Raw genomic sequence first — 19,441 nt, 5'->3', positions numbered from 1 at the left:
ATACTCTGCATATAAATTAAATAAGCAGGGTGACAACATACAGCCTTGACGTATAACCTGTTGTTTCATGTCCGGTTCTAACTGTTGCTTTTTGACCTGCATACAGATTTCTCAAGAGGCAGGTAAGGTTGTCTCGTATTCCCATTCCCATCTCTTGAAGGATTTTCCACAGTTTGTTGTGATCTACACAGAGAAAGGTTTTGGCGTAATCAATAAAGCAGATAATTCTCTTGCTTTTTCTATGATCCAACTGATGTTGGCAATTTAATCTCTGGTTCCTCTGCTTTTTCTAAATCCAGCTTGAACAGCTGGAAGCTCATGGTTCTTGTACTGTTGAAGCCTGGCTTGGAGTATTTTGAGCATTTCTTTGCTAACACGTGAGATGAGTGCAATTGTGTGGTAGTTTGAACATTCTTTGGCATTGCCCTTCTTTGGGATTGGAATGAAAATTGACCTAGACTGACTGAGCTAGGAGTTCAGTTGGACGTTTGACTGGCATGCTTACATGTGGCTTCTCTAGCATGGCAGCCTCAGGGTAGCAAACTTCTTACATTGTTTCTCCCAGAGTGAGAATCCAAAGAGAACAGGTGGAAGCCGCATGGCCTCTTCTGACCTAGACTTGGAAGGTATACAGCATCATTTCTGCTGCATTCTACTGGTTCCAAGAGAGCCACTGGGTTGTTTCCAGGAACTTGGGGTCATGTTCCAAAACTGCTAGAAATGCTTACATGCTTAACATTCCAGGCACTGTTTTACGTGCTTTATATATATTAACTCATTTGATTCTTACTAAAAAACACCTTGGGCTTCCCTTGTGGCTCAGTTGGTAAAGAATCCGCCTGCAATGCGGGAGACCTGGGTTCGATCCCTGAGTTGGGAAGATCCCCTGGAGAAGGGAAAGGTTACCCACTCCAGTATTCTGGCCTAGAGAATTCCACAGACTGTATAGTTCATGGGGTTGCAAAGAGTCGGACACAACTGAGTGACTCACTTCACGTCAAAAAACACCTTAAGGTAGGTAATCCTACCGTCTTTATTTTAGAGAAAACTGAGGTACAGAAGTTTAGTAAGTTCCATTATGACACCTTTAGTCAAAGGGCTAGGATTTGAATCCAGTCTGGCCCTAGAGCCCACACTGCATTGTATACACCTGTGACTCCTACTACTTTTGGTTAAACTTCTATACACATAGATGCATAGTGAAGGACAGGGAAGCCTGCATTCCTGCAGTCCATCGGGTTGTAAAGAGTCGGACATGACGGAGGGCTGAACACCCCATAGATAAGCAGTTTTCCTTCACAAGCACACTTCCCCAACACAAAATCATGTGACACGTCTTACCTTCTCAGCTCTGACTTTTTCATATGTGGCTTGCTTTCCCTGGAATACTTTTCTTCTGCTTATGTTATTTATTCAGATCTTTTAGGAAGCTTTCCCTGAACACCCACTTGTGGAATGAGTGCTTCTCCTAGGGTCACACTGTGCTTGTGATGCTGGACAACTTGCCTGTGGTCCTGGCTGTTTCCCCATTGGATTCTTAGTTCCCTGAGGGCAGGGACATTATTTTATTCCTAAGTGATTTGTAGCACTGAGCACAGTGCCTGGTGTGTAGTATGTAAATAAGGATAATCTCTTACATTCATACCCCTCATATACAATTACCTCACATTTTTCACATATAAACACAGCCACTAAGGCAAATATATCATGTGCCACATTTAGTCTTGTCTATGCGCCCTCAATCACTGTGATTCAGTCTCTGTGACATTCCTCACACCGCAAGCATATCACACACACAATTATTGTGACAGCTCTCATCTTCAATCACTGTCATGTACTGTTTTCCATACAGTCATGGTCACCATCTGTACTCTTAAAACAGGATATTTATCCTCCTACAAACTGAGTTAAGATGACAACGGCTCTATTTTTCACACACGCCTTCACATACTGTATTTTTCATCCACACAATCCCTGACAATTCCTGACATATACAGTTATGCTCACACACTGTCTGTCTTCTTTCAGCTCCCACACTTTCGCACACACACTCCTCACTCGCACAGGCACACGCGTACACACCCCGCTCAGTCCAGGAACTGGAGGGGCACACCGAGGGGGTCTGAGCCCTACAAGCTCAGCTCCCGAATCTCAGTCCGGGCCAGCGCTGCCCCGCCCCGCCCCACCCCCTCATGCATATGCAGCATCTCGGCCCAGCGGCCCGGCCCCCAGACGGCCATTTGTAGCGGCGCTGGAGGCTGCGTTCGGCAGGCGCTGCGAAGTCGTGTGGAGGAGCGCGCCCCCCGGCCGCCGCAGCCCCTCGCCGTTGCGGTCCCCTAGCTTCTCCGCGCTTCGGGCGGGACCCGACCAGCCCAGGCGCCGCGGTGCCGTCCTGACCGGCCCTCCAGCAGCTCCTGGCGCCCGGGACCCCCGCCCGGCCGCTCGCCCGCAGCCCGCCGGCCGCACACGTCCCCGGAGCCGGGCCTAAGGCGGGCGGCGGCTCGGCGTGGCCGGGCTGGGCTCGGCGGCGTCCCCATGGCCGCGGCCGGCTGGCGGGACGGCTCCGGCCAGGAGAAGTACCGGCTGGTGGTGGTCGGCGGAGGCGGCGTGGGCAAATCGGCGCTCACCATCCAGTTCATCCAGGTACCTGGAGCGGGCCTGCCCAGGGCGCCGGGGCGGCGGCGGCGGGCGGGGGCTCCCGCTACCTGTGGCGGGGCGGCCGCAGGGACCCCGCCCCGGAGGCGCCGCGCAGGCCGGGGTTGCGGGGCGCGGGTCGGCTCTGCCCTCCTCTTCTGCGGTCCGGGCGTCCAGCTCTTGCTTGCCGGGCGCCCAGCTCGGCGTCCCGGGAGTCGGGCTTCTCAGGAATGTGTCCGGGAGGGCGGAGTTGGCAGGGTGGGAAGCGCAGATCCACCTTATCGCTCCGGCCGCGGCCCGAGCTCTTAGGGAGAGGCAGCGCCGCCGCGCCGAGCTTCCTGCCGTGAGGCCGGGGCGCGGGGCGTAGGGCGTGGGGCTGGAGCCCCGCGCGCTGGGTTTCTAGCCGCCCGGGCCGCCTCCTGCACCGTGGGTGCGATCGCGGTGGCAACTTGGCTCCGCGTGGTCTCCGAGCTTCTCCGCGCACGCCGAGCCCGAGCTGCCCGCTTCAAGCGGTGTGTTTCTCTTTGTGTGTGTTTGCGCTTTTCTTTTAAGTAATCTCTTAGGTAATATGTCCGGGGGGGAGTGTGTGATAATACCCCAGGGAAATGGTGGCCTCGAGGAAGTTAAGAATGTTCTCCGATAGGGGTGAGACCATTTCCTGGGAATTCCTGGTGCCTTCCTGCCTCTCGCCGTGCCAAGGTGAAGTTTAGGGTGGGCCAGGCTAGGAGATGACCGACCGAGTCGTGCGTTCTGTGTCAGTTCCAGCCACTGTCTCCCCCACCCCCAGTCCTCTCTGGTTGCTGGAGGCGGAAAGTCGGGTTGTAAAGGAAAGGGAGGTCAAATTCTTGGTTCTTAGGATTTGCTTGTGGTAGGAGGTTTGAGTGATCTTTTTTGGGACTACTAAAGAGAGAAGCTCCGATTTCTCTCTGCTTTTGTCAACCTAAAAGGTGTGGCGTATGTTGGGAGAGAATGAAGGTACAGCGTTGTAACAGGTAACAAAGATACATATCAAGAGTGTTGTTAAAATGCTTGGTGAAATATACCTGTTTGAGCCATTTGCTTTCAGTTGGCATACTTGAATAGCGTATTTCATTTCACTTAATGTATATAGTGACATTAAAATACAGAGTTCTGTGACATAAATGTGATTGTTACCTGTCCAGTTGACTAAATGAGCAATAATTGCTGTTATACCATTTCAAGATATTAAAAACTGCTGCTGAAACCTTTGTATCCAGGAAGAGATGTTTATGTAATGAGCATTTACAGTATACTCGTTAGTGGGTTAAAAAAAATTCACACTGAGTAAGAGGTGAGATTGGCTTTAGTATAGGAGGCTGCAGAATCGGAGATGCTGTCATGTTATTTCTCATGGGGTCGGGAGAGACTTTAAGTAACTGGCAAAGCAAAACAATTTATAGTTAACTTTTTTGGGGAACTGTGCCTAGGGGGAGGTGGAAGGTTGGCTAGGAGAGAGAATAATCCTGGGTTCCTGCATTAATAAATAGAGTTACCTAAAAGATTTAAACCACAATATGTCTTTAGCTTTTTGGATGGGGGTCGGCGAATCCATCTCTATTTGAATCTGTACGTTAATTATTAAGATATTGGAACTTTTTGTTTTGGGAAATAGTATTAGAAACTATTAAAATGACAGTAATTTCTGTTTGCTTAATTTTCTAAATTCATTTGTTAAAGAAGCACTTCCTTTATGAATAGTGATGTACCTAGTTACTCTAGATGGTTTAAAAGAAGTAAAACAGGTGTGAGCTTTGAGTCATGCAGAGTTGAGTGCTAAATCTTGCTCTGTTGTTTATTTACTGGGAGGACATTGCCAATATATTATTTAGCTTCTCTGAACCTCAATTTTCTTTTCAGTAAAACAGGTCTAATCACACATTCTTCATAATCCTTTGAATTAAGGGACCATCCTTAGCTTTGTATCTAGCGTATACTATGTGCTCCATTAATGATGGCTCTTAGAAGCTTATGTGTACACTTCTGTTAACACATTTAAATGCAAAGGGAGTTCTGAATTGAGGAAAAGTCAGTTTGGGAAGGATTGATAAAAGGACTGTGTAGGCGTGATGGTGGAAAGAGAGGGCAAGAGGTGGGGGGCAGTCATATGCTAGTTTGGAGAGAGGAGGTAGGCAAGGAGGGGAGGGGGATTGGCCCCTTACTTGGGACCAGTGGAAGGGAGGAACATGAGCTCTGACTTTGAAAAGGCTTTCTGGAGAGGTAGAAGAAGCCAGACCTGGATGCAGTCTCAGCTCTACCACTTGCTGCCTGTGTGATCTTAGGCAAATTACTTAACCTCTGGGTACCTTAGTTTTTTCCGACTGTAAGTTGGGGAAATACAAAGTACACTTACAGTTCTGAAAATTAACATCTGTCCAGGGCCTGGAACAATGTCTGGTGCATAGTAAGGCTACAAACATTATCATTATTACTGTGTTAACCTTAGCTTATGGAGCCAAGGTGACTATCATCTATACTTAATAGAACTGCTATTTATTGTCCAGCTCCTGGGAAATTAAAATTCATTGTTATGATGGTCTTGCAGTAGTAATGGAAGGAGAGGAGTCTGCAGAAAGATAATAATCTTAACGGGCAGAAGTCAGTCCTCTTTGTAGGTGATCAGGATGACACAAATCAGTTCTATTTATTTTATAAGGCTCTTGAGATACAGCACTGTTTTTTAGTGTTCAGTATGTGTTTTTCTATTATATAATCTTGAATAGAAAAAATATAATGAAAAAATTTGGGAGTGGAGCACTTAAATCCCAACTTTCTTTAAATTGTTGCCTTATAAAGAGGGCTTCCCTGGTGGCTCAGATGGTAAAGTGTCTGTCTGCAGTGCAGGAGACCTGGGTTTGATCCCTGGGTTGGGAAGATCCCCTGGAGAAGGAAATGGCAGTCCACTCCAGTACTCTTGCCTGGAAAATCTCTTGGATGGAGGAGCCTGGTAGGCTACAGTCTGTGGGGTCACAGAGAGTTGGACATGACTGAGTGACTTCACTTTCTTTCTATGCATATAAAGAGCTACAAAAATTAGGAAATTAAGGCAAGAATTACTTGATTGAGGTGGTTTTCCTCTTTAAAAATGAATGTAACACATCATGAAACATCCATGACTAATAATATAAAATATTATTAAGAATAAATGTGTGTACATGAACTCCTTGTTTCTGTTCGTAGTTTTCTGAAAGTTCTGTTGGAAAATAGAAGCTCTTGATGATGAGTGGACTCTATAGTTAGAAATGATTTTAACATTTTCTAACTGTACAGAGTGAAATGGAGAAGATCTCTGGGTTCTAGGTCTCCCTCCTCAGGTGACTCTGGAGATTCTTAGAGTCTTCTGTAATCTCTTTGGGGCTTTATTTTCTTCTCCTTAAAATATTGGGCTTGGGTGAACAAATCGCCTCCTCACTCCTGTGTGATTGATATTTAGGTAATGAATGCTGATCCCATTTTGAGTTGGGAAAACTTGATGAGTTGGGAGTTGATTTTCAGAAATAATGGAGTAACCATTGTGGTTTCTGGCAACTCTGAGAAAAGACCATACATGTTTTACACGAAAAGAGGAATTTCCCAGCCTCTGTTCTTCATTTAGCATCCTTACTTGTTATTCACAGTTTGTCAGATTTTGAGCTGTGTAGCGGGGGTAGCTGACTTCTCAGGTATCAAGTTTTAGTCAGTCTTACAACCTGTTAGCCTGGACTTGACTCAGATGTTGCTTTTTACGTAATTTATCTTTTGTGCAATCCCCTTCCATTGCTTTTTCCTGGGACAAAGATCTTAGAAGAGATTTCAAGGTACATGCATTTGTGTTAAAGTTAATTGATTTTGGTAAGTTTAGATTCCTGAATTACTATTCTGTTGCTACATCTTGAACATGTGCCCTGCAATTAGAAATCACTTAAAGTAACTTTTATCTAAGAATTTGAAATTATACTGTGTATGGCATTGCAGACTTGATGGACATGAGTGTGAGTAAGCTCTGGGAGTTGGTGATGGACAGAGAAGCCTGGCGTGCTGCAGTCCATGGGTTTGCAGAGGCGACTGAATTGAACTGTGGACTTGTCTTTTAGTGTGAAAATTACTATTCTGCATTTTCAGAGTAGTTTACAAATGAATTCTTAGCATTGAAAAATAAGGTACCCCTCCCTAGTGGTGTTTTACATACTAGAGATTTCCTCATTTTGTTAGGATGAAATGGTTCTGTTGGCAGTTCCTAGATACACATGCTAGGCACTCAAGAAAGAACACCTTCTTTTAGAGAATGACCGCTTTTGTTAGAGAGAAATTCTGACCCAGAGAGTCATAAAACTCATTCTTCTTATTCATTTCTAACCTCTGTGTGTGTGTGTGTGTGTGTGTGTGTGTACGCGTGCATGTGCAGATGTGTGCAAGCCTGTGTCTTGTCTTGGAATGGGAAGTCGAAGGAGTTTAGTGGGGATACTTCTGTTGAATGGGTTAAGAGTTCTGCTTTCCCTTGGTATAGTACCATTCGAAGGCAAAATGATGACAGGCATCTGCCTACTGGAATGGGATTTTTAATTCATTTTTATCACTGAAATGTTAAGGGTCTTTCCTAGGCTTTAAAATGAAAGTAGCCTGTTTAATTAAGTGAGGAAAATAAATTGGTAGTGTGAGGAAGGAGAACAGAAAGAGACTTTCTTGAAGCTGTATTATTTAAATTTTTTTTTAAGATTTCTTTTTCAAATTAAATTGATCTCATAAAAGAGAAACAGATTTTGTGATGCTACATGAACTTAGAAGTCTCTTAGGGTATTTGTTTCTTGTTGAAAAGTGATAATGAGTAAAAGACTTTGACTCTACTTGTAAACAACATAGAGTTAATTGTCACTGAATCTTCCTGAATGACCTTGATCTTGAATTAATTTGGCTAGAGCCACCCAGTCTGGCGTTGAGATTGAAACGTCAAGTAATGTCCTTGGTAGGCTTTTGATTTACTTCTGTTTCTCAAAGAAAAATGTCTCTCAGGCCTTTATGAAAAAGACAAAAATACACTTTACTTATTTCTTTGCTTCTTTCAGAACTACATATTTTCTGTGTAGTTCTGAAAGAAGCAAAGAAATATGACTAAAATTGTGCTACTGGAGTTATTTGTAAGTTTTAGTTTCAGCATTTTGTAAAAGCAATATGATTGTTTGTTGGTTATATAACATTAAATAGTTTAATTAAAATATATTTACAGAATTTGTAAATGTTCAGTACTGGATATATGGATATACATGTAGCATGATAGCTGATGTTGCTTTTTAAAAAACCTTTACCCAGTTTTCCCAAATGCTACCATTTTACCATATTTGTTTTATTCCCCCCAAATACAGTTTTTTCCTGAATCATCTGAGTGTAAGTTGAAGACAGTGCCCCTTTATTTTTAGATACTTCCTTGTGTATTTCCTAAATGCAAGGGCACTTGCTTATAGTGTATAACCTAAATCAGAAACTAATATTGATATATTATTAATGTAATGTGCAGAACTTAGATTTTGCCAGTTGTCCAAATAGTGCCCTTTATAGCAAAAGAAAAATCTCAGATTATGCAGTACATTTTGTTTCCGTGTCTTTACTTTGGAACAGTTCTTTCATCTTCATTTTTAAAATGTTTGTTTGGCTGCGTCTGGTGTTGGCTGCAGCATGTATTGATCTTTGTTGCGTCATGTGGGGTCTTTTGTTGCAGCTCAGGTTCTCTAATTGTCTTGAGGGCTCAGTAGTTGGGGTGTGTAGGCTTAGTTGCTCCATGGCAGGTGGAGTCTTAGTTCCTGGACCAGGGATTGAACCCGTGTCCCCTTGCATTGCAAGGCAGATTCTTAACCACTGGACCACCAAGGATGTCCCAAGTCTGTGTGTCTTATGACATGGACATTTTTGAATACAAGTTAGTTATTTATAGAGTTCCTTCAGTTTGAATTTGTTTCTTCATGGTTTCTTCATTCGTTTTGGGCGCAGGCATAGCAGAGGTGTGTTCTCAGAGCGTTATATCAGGAGATATAATCAACATCCAGTTGATTTGACTGGATTCTGTAGTTGATTTGACAGCATAAGTGTTTACCTTTTGACTCAGTGCTCCCAAATCAACAAATTTACCCTGGAAATGTACTTCCAGTAGTATTAAAATATAAGTGCATGGGGCCACAGCATTGTTTGTAATGTAAAAAATTAGAAGCAGCCTACAGGATAGAGAGGGGTTGAATGGAATATGGTACATTCACCCAGTAGAGCATTCTGCAGCTATAAAAAGAACTGATGGGAAATGCGTTCCAGGATAAATTGTTCAGTGAAAAATACAAAGTACAAAGGTATTTACTGTATTTGTGATATATTACTTTTAGTGTAGGAAAGAAGAGGAAATAAAATAACAAACTTATTTACTGATTGGGGCAAAAAAGCACAGAAATGGGTAAGTCAGAGGTTAAAGAGATGACTGGTGAGCTCTGTGTGTGGGTAGGGATGAGGGGAAAGGGATTGAGGGCCTCTTCTGAGGATCCTTTTCTGACTCCTGGAACCATGTTTAAGGTTTCACACACTCAGTATATAAACAGCAAACACCAATAAAATCAAAGGTAGAATACTAACAAAACAAATAAACTGAACCTTATTTCAAATGACTAACATAACCATACTGAAGGAGGAAAAGAAAAAAAAAAGTAACTTTTGAACCCAGCGTTTGGACTATGTCCTCAGGATAAAGATGAACTCTAAACAAACACTGGACTCTGGTTAACAGGCCTTTTTCCCCCCCATCTTCCTCGCAGCAGCATAGGGTTTGCAATTCTGAAACAATTTTCTATACTAGGATTAAGTAGATAAGTAAATGTGTTGTGGAAAATGGGAGCCAAGTTCCTCACAGCCGAAGAAGGGAGTTATAAGTGTGGAAAGGGTGAAGGCTAGGAAGCACTCGATGCAAAGTTGGAATTGAGGACACTGGCATAAAATTGTTAGGGGAAGCACACTGACTGAAACTGCCCACCCTGACCAGACACCGTAATAACCATTTGCGTGAGTTATTTTATGACAGGAGGTCCTGGTAAGGAACAGGAAACTAACAAGGCACCGCCAACCAGAAGAGTTCAGGAAAGGTCAAAAGGGGATACCACGTGTCCGACCACCTCCCAGAATCCTTCTCACTGGCATCCATCTTGGCTGGGCAATGTGTGCACCACAGGAAGGACTCTGAGTCAGTGACTGGCCAAAGAAAACCCAGAGGCTAATCCCATCACTGTAAAGCCCAAACGGCTGTGAACCGTAAGCTGTGATTGCGTGGCAGAGCACTCCTGGGTTCCCTTACCCTACTGCTCTGCCCAGGTGCCCCTTCCCAATAACGTCTCTTGCTTTGTCAGCACGTGGGTCTCCTTGGACAATTCATTTCCAAGTGTTAGACAAGAGCCCACTCTTGGGCCCTGGAAGTGGTTCCCCATCTTAAAACAGAACTCATAGTTTAAAAAGTAAATACTAAGATATAGAAATAGGTGTGTGTGGCTGCTCATACACATATCTATACATCTTTTTTCCAGCTATGTCTGCTGAGAGTGCATGGAAACAGTGACCCCCTATAAGCAGTGAGAACACCTAATGCCAGATCTTGGGTGCTAAATATCATTCTTTAAAGGAACCTTGGAGAAATGACTGATCCCTGGGCTGGGGCAGGGAGAAATAGAAGATGAACTTGGAGCATCTTTACCAGAAAGTAAAGAGGTGCTCAGTGTCAACTACAAATTGTCTCTTGCCAAGAGCATTGCCAGTGACTGAACAAGAAGGGCATTTGCCATCTGCCTCTGTGGAGATTGAACCCTGTGTTCCTGCCACTGTTGACCTTCAACAGCCCCTGAGGGAGTTCAGAGGGAATGAAGTACACTGTGTCCAGGGAATCTGGTGGGACAAGTCTTTAGATAGTTGGATACTTTGAGGAACTGATTTTATGATCCCAGTCCTTGTATCTCCTCATATCTAGAAAAGCACTAAATCTCTTCATTGATGACATCAGATCCTTGTGACTAGCAGAAAACCTTTTGTAAAATGAATGCTTAATGGTATTGAACTCCTGCTTCACCCAAACCTTATATATTGGCCTTCCCCCACTACCTCTTTGGAGCAGTCTCTCAGAGCTATGTGAGGAGCTGCCTTCTGGGCGGCAGTTCTCATTTTGCCCTAAATAAAACTTGACCTGCAGCTCTCAAGTTTGCATCTTTTTTAGTCGACATCAGAAAACAAAATGGTGGTGGCATGTCAAAGAGACAGAGCCAGCCTGGAAGGCCCACTGGCTAACACTGGGATAAGCTAGTGGTAAAGAGCCCGCCTGCCAATGCAGGAGATGTAAGAAACCTGGGTTTGATCCCTGGGTTGGGAAGATCCCCTGGAGGAGGGCAGGGCCACTTGCTTCCAGTATTCTTGCCTGGAGAATCCCATGGACAGAGGAGCTTGGCAGGCTGTGGCCCATGCGGTCACAAAGAGTCAGAAGTGACTGAAGTGACATGCAACTCTGGGATAGTCTCATCATCAAAATAATGATGGTAATTGATTATTGCCCATAAATAAAGAATCTAAGAATCCATAGGGATAAATAAATTAAGGAGGAAGGGAAGTTCTTCCTTAGATTTGATGAGTAAAACATAGAGGAAATGGTGGAATTAGAAAATCAACATTTGGCAGTCAAACAGCTGATTTAAGTAAGAATCATAAATGGATTTAAAAGTAGTGGGTAAAAGTTTGAGAGTAGCTGGATATTAACATAGTCATAAAGTATCTGCCCATAACATATTGTTAATTATCAAGGGGAAACTAATAGCCACATGGACGAAACCTGGCTGATCCCTTGACCAAAGTGATCCAAGTTAATATTTTGACATTGCTTTAGGTAAAGATAATGAGCAGAGTTTTATTCAGTTATGCTAGTGAGATCTGGTCTTCACAGTTACCTTAGCTCTGATTGAAAATAAGCCTGAAGGAACCACATTGAGGCAAAAAGGGAACCAACTTTCTCTCTAAGGAGAAAATTTTTGCTTAATTTTATAGGCAGATGCCTTTTGAGGAAAACGTTGATAGTTAAAGCCAATACAGATTTTGGCCACGATTTTAGCATGATATCCTCACTTTGCACTAATCTTGCCTTTTGCTATGTAGATTTTCCTCCCTTGTGTTGTGTGGTGGATTTGAAAAATAGATTCTTTCTCTCTCCCTCTCCTTTTTTGTTTTACTACTTGGATTTACCTTAAAATTATTCATGTTCTTTTTTTTTTTATTCATGTTCTTAAACATTTAATTAGAATAGTTGTCTTATTTCTAGTTGTAGAAAATGAGGAATTTAGCAGTTTTGTTTGCTGTTTTCACTCACCCTTTTCATAAATTTCAGTTCAGTTCAGTCGCTCAGTCATGTCTGACTCTTTGTGACCCCATGAACTGCAGCATGCCAGGCCTCCCTGTCCATCACCAACTCCAGGAGTTTACCCAAACCCCTGTCCATTGTGTCGGTGATACCATCCAACCATCTCATCCTCTGTCGTTCCCTTCTCCTCCTGCCCTCAATCTTTCCCAGCATCAGGGTCTTTTCAAATGAGTCAGCTCTTCGCATCAGGTGGCCAAAGTATTGGAGTTTCGGCTTTAGCATCAATCCTTCCAATGAACACCCAGGACTGATATCCTTTAGGATGGGCTGGTTGGATCTCCTGTCCTTAAAGTAACCAAAAGTGTGTGTGACTGCACTGTTTTAAGAGATTGTTTTTTGTCTTTTGCATTTGATTTTGTTATTATAATTGTAATAGTAAATATTGTTGTTCAGTGGCTCAGTTGTGTCCAACTCTTTGTGACCCATAGACTGCAGCCTGCCAGGCTTCTGTCTCCTTCATCTTCTGGAGCTTGCTCAGATTTATGTTCATTGAGTCAGTGATGCTATCCAACCATCCTGCCCTCTCCTTTCTCATTAAGAACTATTGCTTTTATTTGCCATTTCTTACCATTCTAACTAATTTCAGTCCTAACAAGCAATCCTCATGAACAGCTGGTTTTTATTTTGAATTGTTATTTAGAGAACACTTTCAAGTACTTTTAAAATTTAAAGATTAACCTTACATTAATTTTTAAGATTTAATATTAAAATTTTACTTTTGGATGATAAATAATGAGTATAAAATTATTGGGTCCTAAGATTTTTGTATTGAAACAGTTGGAGATATTGCTTTACTTATCTTTCATGTCTTTGCTTTTATCTCACTAGCCTCAAGTTTCTATTCTGCAGGAATAACTTGTTTTCTGTTTGTATGCTTGTAGCCTTCTTTTATCATTGGAAATGGAAACATTTGTCAGGATATGACTGGAAGTATTTCTCTGTTCACTAGTTTTCCCTGAGAAATAATGAAACATTCTCAGGTCTGGGAAAGTTTTCTTCTTCATTTTTGAAGTCATTTTCTCAATTATCTTCTGAAATACCTATTTGTGCATTGATTCTTTGAAATCATTGTTTCATATATTCTTAAGTTAATCAATGAAAAGGCTAAGATAGTTTGTCTCCATTCAAGAATTTGTCACATTTGCCTTCTGTATCACTGAAATTTCTGGATGTCAGATTGAAGTACTCTCTTAAACAGATATAATACCCTTGATATTTCAGTCTTATAGTAATCAGTGGTGATGTTCTTTTGTCTTAAGGCCACATAACTGATATTTTTAAAGCTTGGTACTGCTTAAAGAAAAAATTCTTGCCAGGGAAGGGTTTTTTCTTGAGTGGCAGAATGTGTTTTTTAAATTTATCCTCTTATGATGAGTTGACCTTAGTCATTCTTGGTGTTGGAAGTAAAGAATTGGCTTTGATCTCTTTGCTGTTCAGGGGACTCTCAAGAGTCTTCTCCAGCACCACAATTCAAAAGCATCAGTTCTTCAGTGCTCAGCCTTCTTTGTGGTCCAACTCTCACATCCATACATGACTACTGGAAAAACAATAGCTTTGACTATATGTACCTTTGTTGGCAAAGTAATGTCTCTGCTTTTTAATACACTATTTAGGGTTGTCATAGTTTTCTTTTTTTTTTTTCATTTTCACTTCATTTCGTTTCTTTTTTTTGAAGAATTAGGGATGGTTAAGAGGATAATTTTCAAGTTTATTAATACTTAAAATTTAACCTTTCTCCATTGCGGCAAGTAGAAGAAGCTTTGAAAGATAGTCAGGGGTGTGTGTGTGTCTGTGTGTGAAGCTGCAAAATGCATATCAAGGCAAAGTCTTGTTGTAGGTACAGAAATCAGTACGGCCTAGACTCAAAAGCTGCAGTGCTTGCTTCAGTGTGTGTATGTGTGTGTTGGGGGCGGGGGGGTGGGGCAGCGTGTGCGTATGTAACCTGAAATATGCTTATTTTTATGTTGTATTTTGTATAGATTTTCCCTCACTATTTCATACATAAACTTCTTTTATGCTTTCTCCTTTCTTATGTATGTATTGGCTGTGCTGGGTCTTTGTTGCTGCATGAAGGCTTTCTCTAGTTGTGCCAAGTGGGGCCTGCTGTCTAGCTGTGGAGCACAGACTTCTCATTGTGGTGGCTTCTCTAGCTGCAGAGCACAGGCTCGAGGCTCACCGGCTTCAGTAGTTGTGGCGTGCACAGGTTCTAGAGTGCAGGCTCAGGAGTTGTAGCACATGAGTTTAATTGCCCCGTGGCATGTGGAATCTTCCTGGCTGCTGCTGCTAAGTCGCTTCAGTTGTGTCCGACTCTGTGCAACCCCAGAGACGGCAGCCCACCAGGCTCCCCCATCCCTGGGATTCTCCAGGCAAGAACACTGGAGTGGGTTGCCATTTCCTTCTCCAATGCATGAAAATGAAACGTGAAAGTGAAGTCACTCAGTCGAGTCCGACTCTTCGTGACCCCATGGGCTGCAGCCTACCAGGCTCCTCTGTCCATGGATTTTCCAGGCAAGAGTACTGGGGTGCCATTGCCTTCTCCGGAATCTTCCTGGACCAGGGATCAAACCTGTGTCTCCTGCATTGGCAGTCAGATTTTTAACCATTGGACTACCAGGGAGTCCTCCTTTCTTTAAAAAATGAGAATAATTGCTATTTATTTCTTACAGTACTGCTTTAAGTAACTTCTCTGCTATAATTTATATTTTTAAATGTTTTAAAGGATTCCTAGTAAGAGGTTTTCTAGAATGTTTCTTATATTACCATCGTCATAAAGTCTGTAGTATCCTTAATGACTTTTGAAAAGGCATTATAAGACTGATTTTGCATTATTTGTTTGAAATGAAATGTTGTGCTTTTTATGAATTCTTAGATAATTTTAATTTCAGTTTAGATATCCCCTTAATTTTGATGTGATTTAAATTTAGGGAAGGATTGAGTGGCTCTCTTTCTAAATTCCTAGCTTTGTTGGGCTATGGTCAAAGAATGTGACCTGTAAATTCCCTGTTTTGGAACATTAAGAAGTTTTAATGGACAAACATGCCGTTGATTTTTGTAAATATTCCAAGAACAAGAGAGAAGAATATTTGTAGCTTATAAGGTACAAGGTTTTACATAAATCTGTTCAACTAGAATTTGTTGATTGTGTTATTCAAATCTTCTGTAGCCTTTTTTCTTGAGTATTCTGTGAAATTCTGAAATACGTTGATTAAATTTCCCATGAAAACTATGTTTTAATTTTTTCCTTGCATTTCTAATTTTGCTTTATTTTGTTATCATTATGTGGTATATAAACTGTTAATAATGATTACATCTTTCTTATAAGTAAATAGTATCAGTCTTATGCCAAGTTTTACTTTGAATGTCAACCTATAGTATTAATGTTGCCATTTTGGATTTTTGTTTGTATGCATTTATTTCATTTATACTTGCTATTTTTTTGGTGGCCATTTTATAGTTGTTATTCAGTTTCTAAGTCATGTCTGACTCTTTGTGAGCCCAAGGACTGCAACATGCCAGGATTCCCTGCCCTTCACTATCTCCTGGAGTTTGCTCAGATTCATGTCCAGTGAGTTGATTATCCTATCTAACCATCTAATGGTGGCTCAGTGGTAACGAATCCACTTGGAGTGCAGGAAAATGGGTTCAATCCCTGGGTTGGGAAGATCCCTAAAAAAGGAAATGGCAGGCCGCTCAAATGTTCTTGCCTAGAGAATCCCATGGAGAGAGGAGCCTGGCTGGCTACAGTCCATGGGGTCGCAAAGAGTCTGACATGACCAAAGGGACTTCTCATATCTAATCCACTGCCACCCCCTTCTCCTTTTGCCTTCAGTCTTTCCCAGCATCTTTTGCTTTCAGTCTTTTCCATTGAGTTGACTCTGCATCAGGTGGCCAAAGCATTGGAGCTTCAGCTTCAGCATCAGTCCTTCCAATGAATGTTCAGGGTCGATTTCCTTTAGGATTGACTGGTTTGATCTCTTTGCATTCTAAAAGCGTTTGTAAATAATATGTAATGTGATCCTTAAGAATCAAACCCGAGAGTCCTTGTCTCTTAGTGGAGTTCACCCCATTCACATTTATTGTATGATATGATTACATTATCTGTGAAATAATCTAGGTAAATTTGTTTTGCTCCTTATTCTTTTTATATTCTTTGCTTTTAACCTTTGTTTTTTTTGCAGGCTTAATTTTGTTTCTGTTGCTTTATTTCCCCTGCATTGAGAGTGAAAAATCAGGGATAATTTTTAAATGTAGAGGTTGTTTCTGAGAAACTTGTTCCTTGTGATTGTCTTCATCATAGTCATTAGTAATCTGTGAGATTAAACACCACAGCTGCCAACTTTTTCTTTTTTAAAAAGATGTCCTCAACCTGGAAAAATTCTTACTGCTTATCTGAGAACAGACAGTTTGACACAAAGAATCCTTGCCAGTTAAGATATTTCTTCAGATCTTGTTTTAGCCACTATCTGGCTGTTGGATAAGATAACCATTCTGTGTCTGATTCATTTTGGCATTATTCTTTTAAACTCTATAAACACTGAAATGTTCATAAGTAAAATAAGTGTTTTAGTAGAGAAATTTTATGAGTTTGGAATTTTTGCCTGAATGTCTGCCCTTGGTTGTATTTGTACATCTTATTCTTCATATTTAGAGTGTCATAGACCAGGAGTAACTTTGTTACATAGAAGTAAGCATATGTGTGTGTGTGCTTAGTCGCTCAATCGTGTCTGACTCTTTGCAGCCCCATGGACTGTAGCCCGCCAGGCGCCTCTGTCTTTGGGGATTCTCCAGGCAAGACTACTGGACTGGGTTGCCATGCCCTCCTCCAGGGGATCTTCCAGTCCAAGGATTGAACCCAGTTCTCCCTCATTGCAGGCGGATTCTTTACTGTCTGAGCCACTAGGGAAGCCCAAGCATATAGCAGAATATTTATTAGTATTTATTAGTTGCTAATATTGGGTCTTGAACAGGATATAATAAGTTGTTGGGAAAAGGAAGTATCAGGAAAGATGAGTTGTATTTATTATGGTTTTGTAACCACTGGTCACTAAAGAGGCTGTAGAAATAAACTTGTTTTCGATTTTGGGTTTCAAAGTTTCTCTGAAATTAAAAGACTACATGTGACATATATACATTTGAGCTTTAGAATTTTAGTAGTTGATCCATAGCATTCTGTTTTATTGAAAATAATCTTTGTCTCGAGAAGATTTCCTATTTTAATTTCTCTCTGGAAATTCTGACTCAGGAAATGTAAAACAACTTGAGAGTAAGATCTTAAAGATTTATTACTTTTGCCTTGTTTCCTAGTGAGTTTTCTCTTAATGCTTTGGTTAAATGATACATGTGGTTGAGATTACAAGAGTCAGCAATTTGTTAGCTGAAAGGAAAAGAACAGTAAGCAAGGAGTTAGTCAAACTGCAAAGGAAGATTTATAATAGATATAACATTTAAGTTTCAAAAATCTTGTGGAAAAGATATGTAAGTATTTGTGATTTTATCTCTTTTGCTTCTTCTGAAGTTAGGTCAATTAAATAAGGTAGGGAAATTCACCTTATGCATGTATATGCATGTGCACAAGCGTGCACAGGTGTGTATCTTAAACTGAGTAAGGAGTGAATTTAGTTTAGAGAAGGGTTCATTGTTGTTGGAATAAAAAAATGAAGATAAAATTTAAAACAAACGTATAGGTCTGTGATAATTTAATGACTTGGATAATAATAGTAACTCGAGTACTGCATGAATTATTTTCAGATATTGCCATGGTCCATGCCAACAACTTGGTTTAAATTAGCTTCTTTTTAATTGTTATATTACTTAAAGTTAAAAATTCTTATAACCGTTGCAGTGTTTTATGGTAAAAGCACTTTCCATTCAGTTGAAAGTTAAGAATGGAGTAGAAACTGGTGAGCTTGCGTGTTAATAATTTACACGTCATCAAATGTTGGGTCTTGGGATTACTTCCTTACCATTATGAAGGTTCTATGATCATAATTTTAGCAGTTGATAAAATAGTATGGAAAAGGTTGTCTTCTGTTATAATGTTAGAGTGTGGTTCTCAACTTTTAGTTTTACATTTTAAAGACACAGACTGCTGTTTTGTTTATTTTTTTTCCTTCCTCATATTTCAAATTATGTATTTAGTTAATTTCCTTATAGCAGATAGTTTCAGGAAGAAGCCATTGGCTGAGCTGATTAGTCAAATAAAGTTGTCTGACATGGGTTACTTTAGTTTGTGGTTTTAGATGAACAGTACGTGGTACACAGCTGTTGCTCCAACAGCTTTGTTCCAGCTGTCTTACTGGCCTGTCACAAAATACCCCACATTCCTTTTTTTTTTTGAAACCGCTTGTAATATTCTATACTTTTTTACTCCATTAAAATGGATCCTGCTCGTTAATTACTTCAATAACTTTTATGTGTATCAATAGCTATTTATTTAAAATGATGCTAACATAGATTATGAGTGACAGATTTAAACCTCTTATTTGTAATGTTTTGTTGTGAATTAAAGTTGGAGTTATAAAATATTTATGCAAGTTGTGTTAAACATTGAAAACGTCACCAAACTTAAAAATGTCCCCAAATAAGTAGTTGTATTTGGATGATGAGATAGGTGTCTTCTGATTTTTTTCTAACCTTTGTTTCTATTATTAAGCTTCAATAGAATTATAAGATGAAAAGCTGTGATTTTGTGTTTATGAAGTTTGTATAGAACCTGTATATTGTATATATTGTATAGAACCTATAAATACAGGTAGACTATTTTTTGTTTTTTATGATCAGGTGGTTGACCTTCATTTTTACTATCTTACTTAGGGTATCTGAATTATAATACTAAGAGTTTCAAGTTTTTGTTTTTTAGTAAGGAGCGAGGACCTGTAACAAGTGTTTTGAATCATAATGACTAATATATATTGAACATTTTCTCTGTTAGATACCATGCTTAAAAGCTTTATAGGCATTGTTTTAATATTTACAATTTATTGTTTCTTTTTTGCAGATATGGAAACTGAGGCTCAGAAGTTAATTAAATTGCTCAAGATCCCACAATAATGACTGAGATGGGACTTGAAGCCATATTTTCTTGGTTACAGAAAACCTAAGGGGGCTTCCCTGGTTACTCAGCAGTAAAGAATCTGCCTGCCAGTGCAGGAAATGTGGGTTTGATTCCTGGGTGGGGAAGATCCCCAGGAGAAGGAAATGGCAATCCACTCCAGTATTCTTGCCTGGGAAATTCCATGGACAGAGGAGCCTGGCAGGCTGTAGTCCATGGGGTCACAAACGAGTTGGATATGACTTAGTGACTAGATAACAACAACAGGGGAACTATGCCCTATTCAGTTCAGTTCAATCGCTCAGTTGTGTCCAACTCTTTGCGACCCCATGAACCGCAGCACG

The 19,441-nt window shown here is 40.9% G+C and overlaps 1 protein-coding gene across 1 annotated transcript in view; it reads left to right on the top strand.

Annotated features, from left to right (window-relative positions):
* Nucleotides 1-2,230: 2,230 nt before the first annotated feature.
* The window catches only part of RRAS2 (RAS related 2), a 77,197-nt gene continuing 59,986 nt past the window's right edge, over nt 2,231-19,441 (top strand). The window contains exon 1 of the mRNA XM_070383984.1: nt 2,231-2,643. Coding sequence (XP_070240085.1) covers nt 2,536-2,643 — 108 coding nt within the window. The 5' untranslated portion in view covers nt 2,231-2,535. The remainder of the gene's footprint in view (nt 2,644-19,441) is intronic.

The sequence above is a fragment of the Bos mutus genome, chromosome 15, assembly GCF_027580195.1.
Source record: "Bos mutus isolate GX-2022 chromosome 15, NWIPB_WYAK_1.1, whole genome shotgun sequence".
Classification (NCBI taxonomy): Eukaryota; Metazoa; Chordata; class Mammalia; order Artiodactyla; family Bovidae; genus Bos; species Bos mutus.
The sequence above is the reverse complement of the archived record's forward strand: the minus strand, read 5'-3'. Positions and strand labels throughout refer to the sequence as shown.